Genomic DNA, 18523 nt, shown 5'->3' with positions numbered 1-18523 from the left:
GAAAATTCTAAGTATATGAGTCTTGAACCATTTCTGATGTTAGTGTGCTGTGCGTATTACATGGTGGACTTGTTGCATTCATATGTTAAAATTTGTGTGAAAAATGTATGGTAATATACTAGAATATGAAAAATTGCACAGTTGGCCTTCAGTAGCCAATGATAAGAATAAAGTCAGTGAGAAATACACACTTTTCATCAATCAACACTTTCATGACGACATGTATTTTGTATTTGTTTAGGTAATGCAGATAATGAGTGCATTTTAGAAATTTCCATGTATATGTGAAAAGGAGGCAGTGTTGTAAACTCTGTGGAGGCAAATCCAGGATGTAATTAATAAACAACTTTCCCTGGTCAAATGTAATTCAGACTTTTTTGTGTACATTTCTAAATTTCCTGGAAAAAAATGCTTAATTACACTGTACTTTGCTACCTGGTTTATGTAATTTTTAAATTCTGTAGTTAAAACCATTTTTTTTACTGAACAGATGATCATTAAAATTTATTAAAGTGAATGTGTATTCACTGAAAGGGATTGACCCAGTAAAAAGTTATTGAAAGCAAACTGGAATGTTTTACATGTAGAGTGTGGTCATATCTGTTTATTCATAATGGTTTGTGTGGAGCATCTGTATCGTGGAGCATCTGTATCGTGGAGCAGTGGCCCAGATTAGAGACCTGTGATAAATGCACTGGATGCAATGGCAAGTTATGTAAACATTAAACGAAAATTATCATGGGTAAGTGATAATCCTTTACGTTCCTTATCGGTCACAACGGGAGGATTTAGGCAACTGAACAAGTTGTTTTATGGGTACCAGCTATATATGGAAGTGGCTGCCAGCTAGAATAGAGTGATCTTTGAATGCCTATTGTTCTGCCTTTATTGTAAACCTCAGTGAGGGACCCAGTGGCTGAGGGGGTTAGCTTGCCAGTGACACAGGAGCTTCTCATCAATGCGGGCACTGTGAATTCAAGTCCAGCTCGTGCTGGCTTCCCCTGGGAAGGTGTTCCCACAACCTGTGGATGGTTATGGGTCCTCCCACAATATAAATGCTGGTCGTTGTCATACAAGTGAAATATTCTTGAGTGTGGCTTAAAAACACCAATCAAATAAATCAATCTCAGTTCTGTTTCACTCCTCTTGATATCCAATTTTGAACAAGTGGATATTGACATAATCATTAAAATGTGAAACATTGTCATTTCAGATGGAGTCAATAGTTGACCGAATGCAGGATGACAACACAGGGGTACCGGTTAGGACTGTGAAAAGTTTTATGTCCAAAGTGCCAAGTGTCTTCACAGGTAAGGTATTACTAGTGAAATTGAACAGCAATGTAGAGTTGATAACATCATGCATAGATGTACTTATAGCACATAGTAACACATTTGAAAGTTTATAGAGCCAAGCACTATTTCGTTTACAAATGTTTCACACATGTTTGTACCGCACTCTTCTGACAAGGAACTATTTAAGCCAACATGATACTAAATAAATAAGAAATAATGATGACTATGGACAAAGAAGCCAGGTATATGTTACTTGACATTAAATAACAGATTTAATTAAGCAGATATAAGCCCTGAGTTAAATTTCTGCAGCTGAGCAGGCATATGTGTAGGTAACAATTTCACAATTTATGTTTAGTTTAATGAATTATTGCCTCCGGTTTGTTGAAAATTTAGCTCTTCTGTTTGCAGAGTGCATATTTGTAGCCCATGTTGATGATTTCAAAAGAATAGTCAAGCAATGGACAGGTTGTACATATTATCTGGATAACAAATTTGAAACAAACAGATTGTTGTAAGGACTTTGCATACATTTTACCTTTCCTCTTTATGCGTTTGCTTCTATTGGATGAAACACCTCACACTCATCATACACAACCCAGGAGTCAGTATACATGTGTTAACTCCGTAACAAGTGTGCCCCCAAAATATGTTACCACGTTGTAGCGTACATACATGTACGTGTACTTTCAAATGTTTCAGTTGAGAATCTTTTAACTGGGTATCTTTTTTTGAACTAACAGGCTTTCATTATTATCATGTAACTGTGTAATTACATCTACAGCCATGTTATTGTGATATATATATATGACTAAGCCTTACAAATGACATCCAGTTCCACACTCTGTTCCAATATCAAAATATGTCACAGGCTGCCAGTGGCTAAGAAATTTTTTACAATGCTCATTAGCTGACGAAGGACAGCTTTATAATTAGGTAGAGATATATTACACTTAAACCAAGTGCAGAACCTGTGTATTTGGTCTGCAGTGAGGTTACCTATTTTCTGCATTGAGGTTTCCTGTAAATAGGTTAGTTCGCAAGCACTCACTGTCAACCAAAGGAACCCCAGATTAAGCCTGTCTTCATGGTTTACTCTGTATACAGCCATTAGATGACTTTCCCTGTGCATTCCTGCTTACTTTATTGCAGTGTTTGTAACTATGCGAGATCATGTCTTGAGTTGAACTCTCCTTTTTTTTTTTTTTTTTAAATTTAATTAACCCATTATGACTTTAATTTCACATGTGAAAGCATTAAAAATTTATGAGTGAGACGTGGCAGTGAAAATGACAGAGTGTAATGGGAATGATTGCTGGTGATCTAATGAAATCATGGCAGTGTCAGTGTGGAGTTAAGGCTGCTGCGACTGGGAGTGAGGGGTGGGGTGGGCTGGGGTAAATCAATAGTTAAAATACAGGTAGTATTGATGGCCTGGCAATGCAGTTAAGCTTGAGAGTAGTGGGCCGTGTGTATCTGGGGTGGCAACTGGAAGAAGAGATCAGGCCCCTTAAACTGATTTAATAGCCTAACTATTGATGTCTGTATGACTTGAATTATTATAAACGCTCTGATCACAACTTGGGTTTTTATCACCTTGGGAAAAGTCTGACCGTGGCTCACGTCTTTGCTGTCTTCGTCATTGAACATGAACCGTGACAGGCATTACCATGTTTTTTTTTTTCTTTCTTCTTTTTTATGAGTTTTTGCAAAAATTTGGAAAAATAAATTAAATATTCACATAAATATGTACATCATGTTGCATCCCCTCTTGTCTTAGTCTCTTTGTGCGTAAGCTTCTGCCATTGTCAACTTGTGCATCATTTGGCTAGTTTGTTTTCATTCATATGTGGGCTGGCCAGTAACCTGCTCATGTTTGTGAGTTTTCTCCGGTCTCTGTTCAGTTTCCTCCAGTCTCTGTCCAGTTTCCTCCGGTCCTTGTCCAGTTTCCTGCCTCCATAATGCTGGCTGCTGTTATGTGAATGAAATATTCTTCCGTGTGGCATAAGACAATTATCAAATAACAAGATAAATTTATTGATTTATGTGGTTTTCAGGTTTTATTTTGATACATTTATACTTTCATGTACTACATGTATGAGTGCTTTGATAATTATAACACTGTGGCAAGCTGGTGGCCTTTCTGGGAATGCGTTTCTATGAGACCATGATTGTTTGCTGTTGCTTGCTGCTTGTGGCTGTCTTCACAGTTTTCTGGTACAATATCTCCGTCAGTTGCCATCTTAATCTCAAGTTTTACACTGTTTAAATACTTAATATCCGAACAAGTTTTCTTTAGACTATGAATGCACAGTCTTATATGCATATTACGGATAGGATTGTCATATTCATTCATTCCTTGATTCTGTATGACTGTAGGCCGTGACACAAAATTTAATATACCGTTTTAATTGGGATTAATATCATCGTCTTACATTTGGTACAGTGGTTTCAGCACGAGATATCCTCTGGTTTATTGGACAGTAGACACCCACCTGTTTTTGAACTATGATTTGGGGGTTTTCAGTGAGGACATTCCAAGTTCTACTAATGTTCCCTCCGGGAAATACGACAAAAGTTTCGTTGTTTTGAGGGTTGGGTTTAAGGAATTGAGAAACTCTACATATGTAGACAAGATGTATATGCATATTTGTTCATAGTACATCATATTCCTTTTCAACAGAAACCTCACATTGTGGACTAGTTCACCCTAGAACTACCCCTTAGTCTCAAATTTAACAGCAATTTAACACATTCATATGCATGAAGCTGCAACGTAGCTGCAAAATGGAACACTAAAAAAAGTTAAATCCCTTGTAAATTAAACCGCTGTCAGTGACCTGTGTTCCTCTATTATGAAAATGCGCAAGTGTGATTTTGTTCATGTTGGTGTCATATTGCTGTCATGACTATCGGGATACATCATAATGGTATGATTGTTCATTCCTATGTGCTGCACAAATGGCCCTGTTAGTATTTAGTTTCTTTCAGTAAATTTTGGCGGATTGAACTGCTCATTAAAATGGACAATTTGGGCAGCTATTGCAAGTTGTAAATGACATGTGAATGCCAAGACTCTGTTGGTAATTTTTTTTTTTCCTGGCAACATTTTATTTGATTGTTGAAGAATTTTTCATTGACTCTATGGCAGCTTACAACATTTGTGCAGTGTATCTACAACATTTAATGTCCGTAATCAAGAATGATTTGTATTTAGGAGAAGTTAATTCTCCTGATTTTATTCTGTAACATTCTCACTCATATAACCTTCAAAAGTAAGGGAAAAGTAAAACATCAGTTACTGTTAACATTGCCCCCCATATATTGGCTAAGAAAAATTTTTATGTACTAGTTTTGTCAATCAAGAAAATTACAAATATTAATAAAGAAAGGAGGAAGAAAAGGTATCCAATTCCTCAGCCATTTGATATAAAGGAAAGGACTACTTTCACTGTCATTTATGCACCTATTCAATTCGATTTTGGAGACAGAACTACAAGGATTGGGTTGGCAGATTTGAGGACTTCACCAAAGTATAATCCTCCTGGTAGGATAGCTATTTCTGTATTTGGCCTAAACTTTTGTCCACTACTGAGCTAATTATTTGACCTTTTCCTAGGAGTTCTGTAGATACATGTATTAGAAAGGTGTTTTGAGGTGTGTTTGGAAGGTGGCATGTATATTCTACTGGAAAAATCAACACCAATTGACGTTAGTAATAATTTACAAACTACTAACTACTATTTCCTTCATAAATTATGATTTTTGGGGTTAATTTTTAAGGCAGATACATTATTTTACGGGAGAAGGGGGAAAATTGATTGGATGTAATGTCAAGGCCATGTGACCCATGATAGGTTTCCAAGAATTATTGGTTCTGTTTACTTTTGCTCTCATAACTCAATGTATTCGGTCTCCTTGACAACAGCATAAATGGCTTAGCCAGTGCTGGTCTTGAACTCCAATATAGTTAATGCGTTGAGATCTATAGAGTGGGCTGCACTTCACACCTTATCTGGTGCACATTAACAAGTGTGTGAACAGGGCTGAATGCTACAATACAGTAGTACTTCCTCTTCACTTAAGTTGGTGCTAAAAGACCAAGAAACTGGAGACGCTTGTGAGTGGCACTGTCAGGATTGTTACAGGCCAGCAGAAGAGCCTTTCTATTGACTATTCAATTAGGACGAGTGATAGTCTTCTACCAGGAACTGATCTGGTTGGCTGCACACAAAAAAGAAAAAAAAAAACCAGGGAAACTATGCCACTTCATCTGATGAGATAGGTTTATGATGTGGGTAGATTACAAAATGGCCACAAAGAGTAAGAAAGAAAGAAAGAGGTACTCTAATTTCAGAACATTAACAATGGCAAGATCTTTGGGTGTCCTATACATGTAATCATCATATCTACTGTAATCCTTCAACCTTTCTGCGTGTTTTTGTGAGCTGCTGAAATTGGCCAATCCAACCAATGTAGTTTTGTCTTATATCAAATTAAAAATATGCATAAATTTCGCTAAAAGTTGCTCTTTCATATTTGAAAAGGTTGAGAAATTAGGGTATGTTCTGATTAATTTTGAATGGACATGGAGTGCTTGCATTTAGGCAGGTGAGACAAGTAATTGACCTAAACTTTTACCCATGACTGAGTTGCTCATTTTTCATGACTGTGCGAGTTTTATTGATCTTAATAGAAAGGTGTGATTAGGCTCTCTATATAAGCTACATGAAGAACATCCTTCGGGAGAAGTGTAAGTTTCATCATCAAAAGTATTGCTTTATGACATTAAATTGACTCTAAAAATGCACTTTTGTGAAGGGTTATTTACTTTAATAAATATTAAACTGGGTATGATATAATCATCATATCTGGTTTAGGTACGATATGGCTTGACATATTGCCGATGTGGCATTAGGCCATAAGCATTCATTCATATCTTGTTTCACTATTACAGTAGTTATTCACTACAATCTCTGCCAGTTGGCAGGTGAATACCTACATGTAGTAAACATGCGAAAGGGGCAGGTCAGGAAGTAAATCATCTGTGGTGACTTTATGATATGAGTGTCAGTAGCTGTGACAGCAGTCCTGTAATCTGACAACGACTGACACAGCTGATACTGGGGACTTGATAATGCTTCCTGGTGGCTTGTGAGGAGGGAGGGGAATGGTGCGCCTATATGTGTAGGTGGGCGGTGTCCCCAGGCTGTAGGGTAGGTGTGGACTAATGGGAGGGAGTATGACACTGTGAGGACACTACCAGTCAGACACCCTGGATGCTAACAAGCATGGCAGCTATAGTAGGTGGTGTCGCCACAGCCAGCGCCATATGAATCTGTCCTCTACTGCAGCAGTATAGACACTGTGAAGGAGGACAGGGTTACTGGTTAATTTATCAGCTCATTGGAATGCATGGGGGCTGTGTGTAATGGCCCCATTGAGGAAGTGCGCACAGCAGTGTGACATGTCTGCGGGAAGGGTAGGGACAGACTTGTCTCTACCACGATCATTAGTCACGGCCATCAGTGACAGCCAGGGAACAGTCAGGGAACAGGGAGCCAGGCTTGGGTGCTGGAACCCCTCAGGATGCCTGGGCAGGTCCTGGATGCCATGTGGAGGCCGGGGTGCATTGATCCGCCAGTAATGTTGTTAGACTAGTCGGCGGTGGCCGGCCGGGCAATAGTGCGGTGCTGCTTAGGCTTTCTGCGAGCCATTGCAAGACAATATCTAATAGAGAAGGAGAAGCTGATGTACTCCTGGAGACAATTGTCTGCCTGTTATTGCCCCATACTGAGGGCTTGTTTGGAGGAGAATCGTGGATACGTGCATTGTGCTGCGTGAATTGTACGCCGGGATTTGATAATAAATTCATATCTATGTGCTGCTGTTGACACCAGCTGCTTGCTCACACTCGCTCTCTAACTGTATTAACTGTCATACAGACTTCTGTAATGACCTGTCAGACCTTATTCCCCACTTATGCCTCTTCATATTAATGCGATTTGACAATCATAAGATAGCCCTATGTATGGCCAGCGTTTAATGTTGTGATGCAGCTGTAAAAGACAAAATGACTTTATGGAAATAATAAAACTTCATCAAGTCACTAGCTCGTACTGCATTATTTTCCCAGCCAGTTTCATTGCTTTGCTGTCAATGATAAGTATGACACCTTAATATCACAACATAAACAGAATGTTAATTATATCTGTCAGGCTGTAGTAACATATTTTTAAGCATGATGTTATTTTATGGTTTGGAAATTAAAACAGAATAATTCAGCATTTATTTATGAACATATATGATTTATTTATTTATTTATTTCATTGGTGTTTTATGCCATACTCAAGAATATTTCACTTATATGACGGCGACCAACATTATGGTGCGTGGAAACCGGGCAAAGCCCAGGGGAAACCAACAACCATCCGTAGGTTGCTGATAGACCTTCTCACGTACAGCCAGAGAGGAAGCCAGCATGAGCTGGACTTGAACTCACGGCTATCGCATTGGTGAGAGACTCCTGGGTCATTATGCAGCACTAGTGCGCAAACTAACTGAGGAACATATTTCCAAGTTTGAGAGTTAAAATATTAAATAATGTGTATATGTAGCCCAAGGCATTAGCTTTTGATTTTGGTTAAAATTCAGGTGATGAATTAATCCTTAATTAATTTGGTCCAAAGATGATTCCAGTAGTATGGTGGTTTTTCATCATTTTATTTCGATAATTTTTTAAAAGTATTATATACATATATATATATATATATATATATATATATTTAGCCTAGTTATGAAACTCCAAACAGATAAAAGACATGCACTCGTGTCCTCTTAGAATGCTTGTTGTCAAGGCTGTGGAACTCTAGCCCATGACAAATATACAAACCTGTACAAGATACGTGGCTCCTTGCACTCTCCTCTCATTTCCTTACATTTTGATGAAATACATTGTAGACTTCATTGACTGTCACATTAAGCAACTATGAATGTTAATAATAGTATCGTTAGTGTAACTGATGCAATGAACTGATGAAGACACTGTTCTTCCCAAAGTTCTTCAACTAAAAAAAATCTGTAGTATAGAATTATGTGTAGGCCTACCGAGTACTTCGGTGTTGTATCAAAATTCATAGTAAATATAACAAGAGAAAAAGCAATGTCTTGTATCCTTAATGTGTGGAAAATAAACATAGATTCAAAAAAATGAAAAACTAAGGCTGAATATGAGTGCCACCCTCAGGTTTTAAAAAGTGTGAAAAAGTGTCAGACAGTGTCTGACATATAAACTATTCCTTTAATACAAAGGGTACAATTTTGTTGTATAGTGTTAAACGCATTGACTATAAAGGTTTGGATGCTTTGATGATGATGATTCTGTTTTCTGTCATTGTAGGTCAAGATTTGGTCAGTTGGATGATGAGAAACCTGGATGTGGATGATCAAAGTAAGTGACAGTAAAACTTGTTGCTGAAGTGTTAACTGGCCGACACTGTGCAGACACTGTTTCACAGGTTAAAGCTGCAGTTGTTGACCACACTTCAGTGTAAACTGTTCTTGTAAATTTTTTTTTTTAATAATTACACCATAAAATGGTCTTTATAGCTGTGTCTAACACGGCAGTCAGCATTGGGTTTGTTTGTCCTTATTAACAGACATGTGTTAAACATTGAGGTATTCATCTTTGATGGTTAAAGAGAGCGTACCAATACCCACCCTAATCTCTCAACTCTTTTGCATAGAAAATAGCATCTTTCGGTGCAATTTATCCACATTTTTAATCTGATTTTGGAGAAAAAACTACATTGGTTGGATTGGCTAATTTCATGACTTCACAAAAAGTATACATAGAATAATGCCTTCAGAATATACTTAAATCAAGACCTTGCAAAAATGTGAAAGGGTTGAAGAACAGTAACCTTGAAATATGTATAACATATACATGCAGCAGTGTGAAATTTCTTTGTTTAACTTTTAGGTGATCTTTTCTCATGCATTTGTAGTAAATCAGTCAGATTGAATTAAGTTCACATCATGAGTAGAATATATTTGATATTAACACGTATTCAACTTGCGGTAAAGACTTAAACATTGAATCTCAAATTGCAGTTCTTCAATATGTGTGTTCATACCTGTTTATCGCTGTGGCAATTGGGGAGATGTTCAGGTTTAATAGATTAAGTGAAAAGGATTCTTTATACATAAGTGTAGGTTGAAGGAGCTTTTGTGGGTTAATTTTAAGTGACTTCCAAAATGTGGTTGACTTAACCAGGTTTTAATAAGAATGTGGAACAAGTTGGTTCTCTGTTTTCCTTGTAAATACAGAGATGGTAAAAGCTTTGCGACCAGCTAAATCTGTTGGGGTGGCGACTGCTTGTCTCGGCAGTGAGATAGCAGCCATATTGTTAGCCCCCATTTCAATTACACTAACAGCCACTGATAGTGTACTCCTGCTGCAGCAGTGTTTGGTCAAGGTTCTCCAAACAATGTCCTCTGATTGGGTTTCACTTTGTGCTCTTCCTGCTCAGTAAATAGAGATGTTTGTAGTCATTTTGAACATTGAATTCTTCTACAGCCAGCAACATCCAAAGCTGAGATATGATAAAACGTTTTGAACATTTTTGATGCCTATCTTTGTATATATGGTATACTTTACCTTCCTGGAGGGTTCCCTGTTATTCTACAGTCTGTTTTTGTGTGTCATCTAATTGATGGAATTAGTAGGTATGTATATTATTCTTTGTGTGAGCATGTTGTTCAGGTGCATATCCTGCATCGACATTTTGAGGCTCGCTGTGAGTTCAAGTCCAGCTCATGCTGGCTTCCTCTCCGGCCGTAAGTGGGAAGGTCTGTCAGCAACCTGCGGATGGTCGTGGGTTTCCCCCGGGTGCTGTGCCCGGTTCCCACCCACCATAATGCTGGCCGCTGTCGTATAAGTGAAATATTCTTGAGTACGGCATAAAACACCAATGAAATAAATAAATAAATAAATCATATATGTTCATAAATAAATGCTGAATCAAAAAAAAAAAAAAATCATTTTGAGGCAATAGAGGTGTTTCCTGCCTTCCAGGAGTAAAAGGTAACAAACAGAAAACATTTAAAGAACGTCATTTTGAGGCAATAGAGGTATTTCTTGCCTTCCAGCAGTAAAAGGTAACAAACAGGAAACATTTAAAGAACCAAAAATGGTACATTGAATTCTGTTGTATTGCCATTGTTTTTGTCTCGTTTTTGGGGCTTTTGCAAACTAGGAGTTCTGCTTTTAAGCAGACTACTTTTAGGGTTGTATTTTTATTTTATTTTATTTTATTTTGGCTGTCTAGGATGTGTTTCCACTTGATAGCAACTTAATTGAGTCTATTACTTTTCATTCCCTTTATACATGTACGTTACACATGAATGTTGGCACCTCTACAAGGCATGGGTATGGTCTTCCAGCACTGGTACTGAAATATGCATGCTAGCCATGTGCAATGGGTGCAGTATACCAGTATAGATTAGGTGACACTTTGATGAAGATAATCATGTGCTCTTTAAGGCACTGTACTGGCTGTATAGATGTCTTCATTTCTCTGTCAATCTATGTCATTTCTCTGTCAAAAAATAGGTCTGTAGATTATATGTGCTCTGCAGAATTGTATGCACCCAGCAGAAATCACATTATTAGGCTGTGTAGCAATTAAAAAACAACAACAAGAACAAAAAAGAACGAGTGAATGGTTACATTTGGTGAATTGATCGGTTTGTGCTAAATCACACGGCACATTTAGCAGTATTAAGCCCAGAAATTTTCCAGTGCCTTGGACTGTGAGGCGAACAAAAAGGTTGTTGAAGAGTGGCATATTGATTGGACAAAGACAAACAAAAGGGAGTGCTAGGAAGAATGAGTGTCAGTTTGGGGGATTAGCCTTTTGCCAGGCGTAGACGTGCGTATATATGATGAATATGGGTTGGAGATTTGGGTTCGGATACAGTACGACGTCATTGCTTACAGCTGCTGGCTGATTACTGGCCACAATCATCTGTGCAAAACCACTGCTTCTGCTGGCCAAATCTCATTATTATTTGCATAGATACACTTTTGATTGATTATGTGCATGAGGAAATCTGACTGTTGTACAAGGTTGAAGGAATTCAACCATGCTGTAATTGTGTGGTGCACTCGCTGCCCTGGTCGTTCCCTTCAATACTTTGGTGTTACAGTGATGGAGGGGTAAACAAATACTCAACCATTGTTGCCTCCCGACTGATTTTTAATGCTTTCTCATTGGGTAATCACTGTCTGTTATATTAAGGTGAGCTAAAAAAAGGAAAATACCTGATAAGTGTACATATCTCTAGGGCCAACGGTCTGCCAGTGCCAAGCAAAACTGTGCCATACAAACACTATTCTACTTCAATTACTGCATATGCCAAAAGCGTCTCGAGAAACAAGTTTTTGGTATCTGAAAGAGATCTGGGTTAGATTTGTCCACACATATGTATATCACCATAGCTGTTATGTTGCATTTCTGTAACTGATACTGTTTTATAGTCTTTTTTTACAACAGTATTTATTTATATATATATATATATATATATATATATATATATATACTGTTGTAAAAAAAGGCAATAAAACAATATATTTTATTTACATTTGGCACATATTGTTGCAAATGTGCTTTGTGAATGCACTTTATTGTAAACAAGGTCAGTTAAGAAAAGTGGTATATGGGTACATGTGGGTGTACTTGTAAACAGATTGATATGTTGGGAAAGTGATATGTTTGAAAGATTTGTGTTGGCAGTTTTAGTACCGTTACTAAAGTACATGTAAACACAGAAAATGAGCAACAGACTTAATCAGTAGTTAACAGTCATTTGCTGATGGTCTGTATCTCCATGGGCCTGTGTGGCCGAGGTGTCAGTTTGTTTAGTGTGTCAGCATGACACAATAACTGAGAAGCCTCTCACCGATGCAGTCAGTGTTAGTTCAACTCCAGCTCATGCTGGCTTCCTCCTTGAGGAGATTATTTATTTCAGGGAAGGTTAATAATTTGTTCAAGAATATTTCACTGATGCAGCTGGTGCAGTTTGTGGGTGGAGTCAGTGACCTGAGGTTTTTCAAGACTTCCTTGTCAGTGGAACTTTTCTGCTAGACCATCTGGCTGTCGTAGTGAATAAAACATGAAATTCAGGCAGGAAATGTTGCTAAATGAGCCATGTATATGCTACCAACAAAAAAAATTAGTTATTAATGAACAAAATAATGAAAGTTTTCGTCAGATTGGTTATTTTTTAGTAATATTTATTGAAGCAGGACACCGGTCAAAGCACGTAGTGTCTGCTAAGTGTCAGTCCTTGCTTTTCTTCCATGTTGAATTTGTTGATGCCAATTTTATATTGATTTTGGATGACATGTATGGCTCTTATGGTGACTGATATTGCTTCTCAGTTCTTGAGGATTTGGAGGAGTAGTAGGCAACTTGATACAATTAGATGACATGTAGACACCAATGGTGATAAAAGTTGCATCTCAGTTCTTGAGGATTTGGAGGAGTAGTAGGCAACTGTATACAATTAGATGACATGTAGACACCAATGGTGATAAAAGTTGCATCTCGGTTCTTGAGGATTTGGAGGAGTAGCAGGCAACTGTATACAATTAGATGACATGTAGACACCAATGGTGATAAAAGTTGCATCTCGGTTCTTGAAGATTTGGAGGAGTAGTAGGCAACTGTATACAATTAGATGACATGTAGACACCAATGGTGATAAAAGTTGCATCTCGGTTCTTGAGGATTTGGAGGAGTAGCAGGCAACTGTGTACAATTAGATGACATGTAGACACCAATGGTGATAAAAGTTGCATCTCGGTTCTTGAGGATTTGGAGGAGTAGCAGGCAACTGTATACAATTAGATGACATGTAGACACCAATGGTGATAAAAGTTGCATCTCGGTTCTTGAGGATTTGGAAGAGTAGTAGGCAACTTGATACAATTAGATGACATGTAGACACCAATGGTGATAAAAGTTGCATCTCGGTTCTTGAGGATTTGGAGGAGTAGCAGGCAACTGTATACAATTAGATGACATGTAGACACCAATGGTGATAAAAGTTGCATCTCGGTTCTTGAGGATTTGGAGGAGTAGTAGGCAACTTTATACAATTAGATGACATGTGTATACAATTAGACGCCTATGGTGACAAAAGTTGCATCTCGGTTCTTGAGGATTTGGAGGAGTAGCAGGCAACTGTATACAATTAGATGACATGTAGACACCAATGGTGATAAAAGTTGCATCTCGGTTCTTGAGGATTTGGAAGAGTAGTAGGCAACTTGATACAATTAGATGACATGTAGACACCAATGGTGATAAAAGTTGCATCTCGGTTCTTGAGGATTTGGAGGAGTAGCAGGCAACTGTATACAATTAGATGACATGTAGACACCAATGGTGATAAAAGTTGCATCTCGGTTCTTGAGGATTTGGAGGAGTAGCAGGCAACTGTAAACAATTAGATGACATGTAGACACCAATGGAGATAAAAGTTGCATCTCGGTTCTTGAGGATTTGGAGGAGTAGTAGGCAACTTTATACAATTAGATGACATGTGTATACAATTAGACGCCTATGGTGACAAAAGTTGCATCTTGGTTCTTGAGGATTTGGAGGAGTAGCAGGCAACTGTATACAATTAGATGACATGTAGACACCAATGGTGACAAAAGTTGCATCTCGGTTCTTGAGAATTTGGAGGAGTAGCAGGAAACTGTATACAATTAGATGACATGTAGACACCAATGGTGACAAAAGTTGCATCTCGGTTCTTGAGGATTTGGAGGAGTAGCAGGCAACTGTATACAATTAGATGACATGTAGACACCAATGGTGACAAAAGTTGCATCTCGGTTCTTGAGAGTTTGGAGGAGTAGCAGGAAACTTTGTATATGTACATGTGAAACATGACCAGTATGCATATAAAGCAAGATGAGCACAATTCATGTGAAGGGTAGTGTAGCTTAATAGCACACCTCACTGAATCTGGGTAAGTGAGACTTTCTACAGGCCTTGACTGGAACAAGGTTAGATTTAAACTTTATGCAAAGACCAAGCCCAGATCCTCATGACCAATGGATCGCAATTACCACAAATCATGTTTATTACATCATGTTTACCTTTTGATTCCCTGTAATATTTGTGATTTGTTTGCACTGTTTGTCTGGTTGACCAGGAACAAACGGTCTGACATTTAGGATCAGAGGCTAATCTCTGATTGAGTGGGGCTATGGACTGGTACGTGTTGCCATCAATTGGTTGCCGGCAGCATTGCACTTGTGCAGCTCAGCCCGACAAAAGCCTCTTGTTGTGTATTGTTTGATCAGCTGGAAGCATTCCTTGTTCCAACATACCACCCATTTTGCTGTAAAGCTCAAGGATTAGGGTGGTTTTTTTTTTGGTTTTTTTTTTTTTAGACTAAACACGGTTACAATGTCTTCATTCATATCATGATTGAGTGATTCTTGAAAATAACCTGGAGCGGTAGTGTGAAGGTAAATCATCAGGAATAGCCCCATTGACCAAACCTTTAACTCATGGTGGCTGTTATCGCAGTACTTGTCTGCTATTTGTATTGATATTCACGTGTGCAATAAAACTGGCAGTGGTCGCAGTACCCATGTCATTTGAATTCTCATTCTTGGGTTTCTTTATGACTTTTTGGTTTTGACCATACATGTGTCTCGTAAGGTTTCATTTCTAATGTCGATACTTATTTCTGTTAAAACATATGTCACCACCCTTTATTTTACGATGGGGAAATAGTAAATCATTACTATTGAGAAATGGTAAAATTTTTCCACTGGGAAATGGTTTTAAACGAAAGTTCAGCATTCTGTTAGAACATATGTCAAAACCCTTTATTTTACAATGGGGAAATAGTAAATCATTACTATTAAGAAATAGTAAAATTTTTCCACTCGGAAATGGTTTTAAACGAAAGTTCAGCATTCTGTTAGAACATATGTCAAAACCCTTTATTTGACCAAGGGGAAATAGTAAATCATTACTATTAAGAAATGGTAAAATTTTTCCACAGGGAAATTGTGTTTACCGATTGTTCAGAACTGGAAAATGGTAAAGCTCCAAACTACATTTATGAAAGTGAATACACAAACAATTATGCAAATTTCTAAACGTCAATAGGATTAATTTTTGAAATCTAAACTAACATGGGGCCCATTCTGAAACATTATTGACAAGGTTGGTATTATTCTCGTTTATGTTTTCAGGTAAATAGTGAAAAATTTGGCACATGTATTTATAGATATGTGTAAATGGCCATGTTTATTATATGGCATCCACCATGGCTCACCCTTGAAAATTCCCAACATAATGCTGGCCCACATAGTGGGAGATTATGTACATTCACAAGGTATGGTTTGGCCATATATTTATCAGCATTGTTTCTTTGTCTTCACAGCAGAGGCATTGCATCTGGGATCCTTGATGTCTGCTCACGGCTATTTCTTCCCCATAGATGATCACGTCCTTACTGTCAAGAATGACAACACATACTACCGGTTTCAGGTACTGCAGAATGCTTAATTTTCCTCATTGTCTAGTATTTGTCCATTGATAGTTATGTTTCCAAATGACGTTACTGAGAAACTTCAGGCAAAAGTTGTAGGATGCATTGGACCATCATACCAAACCCCACCCATGCTTTGTACTATTTTGCTATTTTATGCAGTTGATTTTTTAATCGGTGATTTGATAAATTTTCGAAAAATGAAAGCTGTAAAGGAATAGTGACTAGAGTGTTTTCAAGGCCTCCTTGAATTGGATCTTGTTAACACAACCAGGCATACTTTCTCGGTGTAGAAGGAGGAAATGCATATAATAATTTGATTTGAAGGAATTTTCCAAACTTTCCCACTCTGGTATGAAGTAATATATATCTTACTTAATTGTCACTCTTTCCTCATGACCACAAATACTGATTTAATCGAGTTTTGTAACAGTCACACATGTAAAGCACAGAAATGTATCTAGCAAATATATAATTTTTACCTTTGTAAGCATTTAGGTTGTCATAAACAGGGTTCTTTTATAAAATATTCTTCAGTTCATGCAGAACTACACAGCCAAAGCCATTGGCTAGCACGGTAATGCTTCAGAGAAAGCATCAGTACTTCTGGTGTTTGTACTAGCAGACAAGCAATTGGATGATAAATGGCACACAATATAACACGGATAATCCTTGGTCACCTCTAATTGAAGAACTAGATATGTCTGTTTGGATAGTTTTATTGTATCTGGTGTTTTTAAATTTACTTGCAGACTCCTTGTTTTTGGCCCTCACGGAGTGGGGAACCAGAAAACACGGATTATGGTGAGTTCTAACTGCGAACTCCCTGCCTGTAGGGATACATGCTTAGATTTCACTTCACCACATGCATAGTTGCCAGTTCAAATCCAGCAGGCTCCAGTGAAGCTCATTGAGCGAAAAAGTATGTGACGTACTGTGGTTCCCAATAGGTCCCAGTGTTTTTTTATAGCAACATATTCATGTGATTCATTATTTATATACCAGTGGCAAATGTCATTTTAAAGAACTTCATAATAAGTGAAAATGTACCTCTGTTTAAGTGTTTAAAGTAATCTTGTGTAAAAAAAATTATATATGCTTTGATTTAAGTTATAGAATGTGTTTAATGTTTTCATTATTTCTCATGCTATTAATAAAAATCTGCAAAAGTTGTAGAATGTGTTTAATGTTTTCATTATTTCTCATGCCATTAATAAAAATCTGCTTAAAACTGTTGGTCAAATGAAATATGCTACAATTTGTGGCTGACTAGTATTTCCGCAGGGAGGAAGTGTACATGCATGTACTGTGTACATCTAGGTTCATATGCCAGATACAAGCATGTTTATAGGATGCATGTATTTGACAAGGGGCAGTGGTTTAATGTGGATCCTTCCAACCATAAACCTTATTGCCATTGTATAATTGAACATTTCTTCAATAGTGTGGCCTCAATAAATGTATGAATCATATGCCAAAACACATGTCTCGAAAGGACTATATTTAAGCTCTATTTCTTAATCCAACAAAAATATGAAAAGATTGATTGAAAACATCTTCGAGAACACATTTTTCCAGTATTCCATATGTTGTAAGATGTATTTCTTTATTCAGAGCAGAGAGCAAAGGCATGTCAGTCAATATTTTGATTCTTGTTTCACTGTTTTCTTTGCTTTTTTCACCCTTTCAGCTGTCTATTTATGCAAGCGTACAATGCAAAACAAACAGAGGCTGGAGCTGGCAGACTATGAGGCAGAAAATCTAGCCCGTTTGCAGAAAATGTTCTCACGAAAGTGGGAATTCATTTTCATGCAAGCTGAGGCCCAGGCAAAGTACGTAACGATTTTATCCAAGATCATTACTTTGTTAAAGAATTGTATACTGATGAGAATTGATGTTTGTAAATTCAATATGTCTATTATATTCATTTCAGTGTTACAGTCACCCCGACCTAAACAGGTTATCCAAGTGTGCTGGTTAAATACTGCCGGTACTTTGGTTTTGTCCACTTTGTTAAAGCATGACTGCAATCATAATACGTGAAAAATTCTTAACTACAACATTAAACATTAATCAAATAAATTAAAACAAAATCAAAATGTTGATTATGGGTGACCAAAATATACACATGTACTTAATTGTACAAGTGTACATTTAGGCCTGCATGTATATTGACCTTGCATTGAATAGTATGTATAGTATGTTGTTTAAATCAAATAAATAAACAGTTGCTCAGTCAGTTTGAATAAAAAATTGGGGTGAATTCTTAGCAGGAGAAAGGTAGTTAAATCTTTCTTCACAGCACATGCACTCAGCTTGTGTTGCATGTACAGTATTAGTTGGGATTGAATCTTGAAAAAGATAAATCTCCAGTCCTAGGGTATTGGAATAGGTGACCCATTCTTGTCATCCTCCAACAAAATATTTGCAAGACAACAACTCCACCCTCTGCCATTAATTACTGCTAATAAATTCAGTGTATTAATAGAGATAAACCATTCTTGGGTGAGATCAGTCTGAAGGGAAAATCAAACAGATCAATAGTCATGAAGTATGTGCATGTGTTATTGACTAAAGCCGTCTCCCTGAGTACAGTACAGGAATATCCACCATTATTTCTACCTCCAATTAAAGTCACACGG

At 37.5% G+C, this 18523-nt stretch overlaps 1 protein-coding gene across 4 annotated transcripts in view; it reads left to right on the top strand.

Annotated features, from left to right (window-relative positions):
- The first annotated feature begins 1113 nt into the window (after nucleotides 1-1113).
- LOC135466207 (regulator of G-protein signaling 7-like) overlaps nucleotides 1114-18523 on the top strand; it is a 32879-nt gene continuing 15469 nt past the window's right edge. For 3 of the 4 annotated variants that reach the window (XM_064743611.1, XM_064743609.1, XM_064743608.1), the window contains exons 1-5: nucleotides 1114-1310; nucleotides 8695-8745; nucleotides 15774-15880; nucleotides 16634-16685; nucleotides 17572-17713. In XM_064743611.1, coding sequence (XP_064599681.1) covers nucleotides 1214-1310; nucleotides 8695-8745; nucleotides 15774-15880; nucleotides 16634-16685; nucleotides 17572-17713 — 449 coding nt within the window. In that variant the 5' untranslated portion in view covers nucleotides 1114-1213. Of the gene's footprint in view, nucleotides 1311-6971; nucleotides 7462-8694; nucleotides 8746-15773; nucleotides 15881-16633; nucleotides 16686-17571; nucleotides 17714-18523 lie in introns of those variants that run through there. The other variant, XM_064743610.1, reaches the window with a different exon arrangement.

Source organism: Liolophura sinensis, chromosome 6, assembly GCF_032854445.1.
Source record: "Liolophura sinensis isolate JHLJ2023 chromosome 6, CUHK_Ljap_v2, whole genome shotgun sequence".
NCBI classification, from domain to species: domain Eukaryota; kingdom Metazoa; phylum Mollusca; class Polyplacophora; order Chitonida; family Chitonidae; genus Liolophura; species Liolophura sinensis.
The sequence above is the reverse complement of the archived record's forward strand: the minus strand, read 5'-3'. Positions and strand labels throughout refer to the sequence as shown.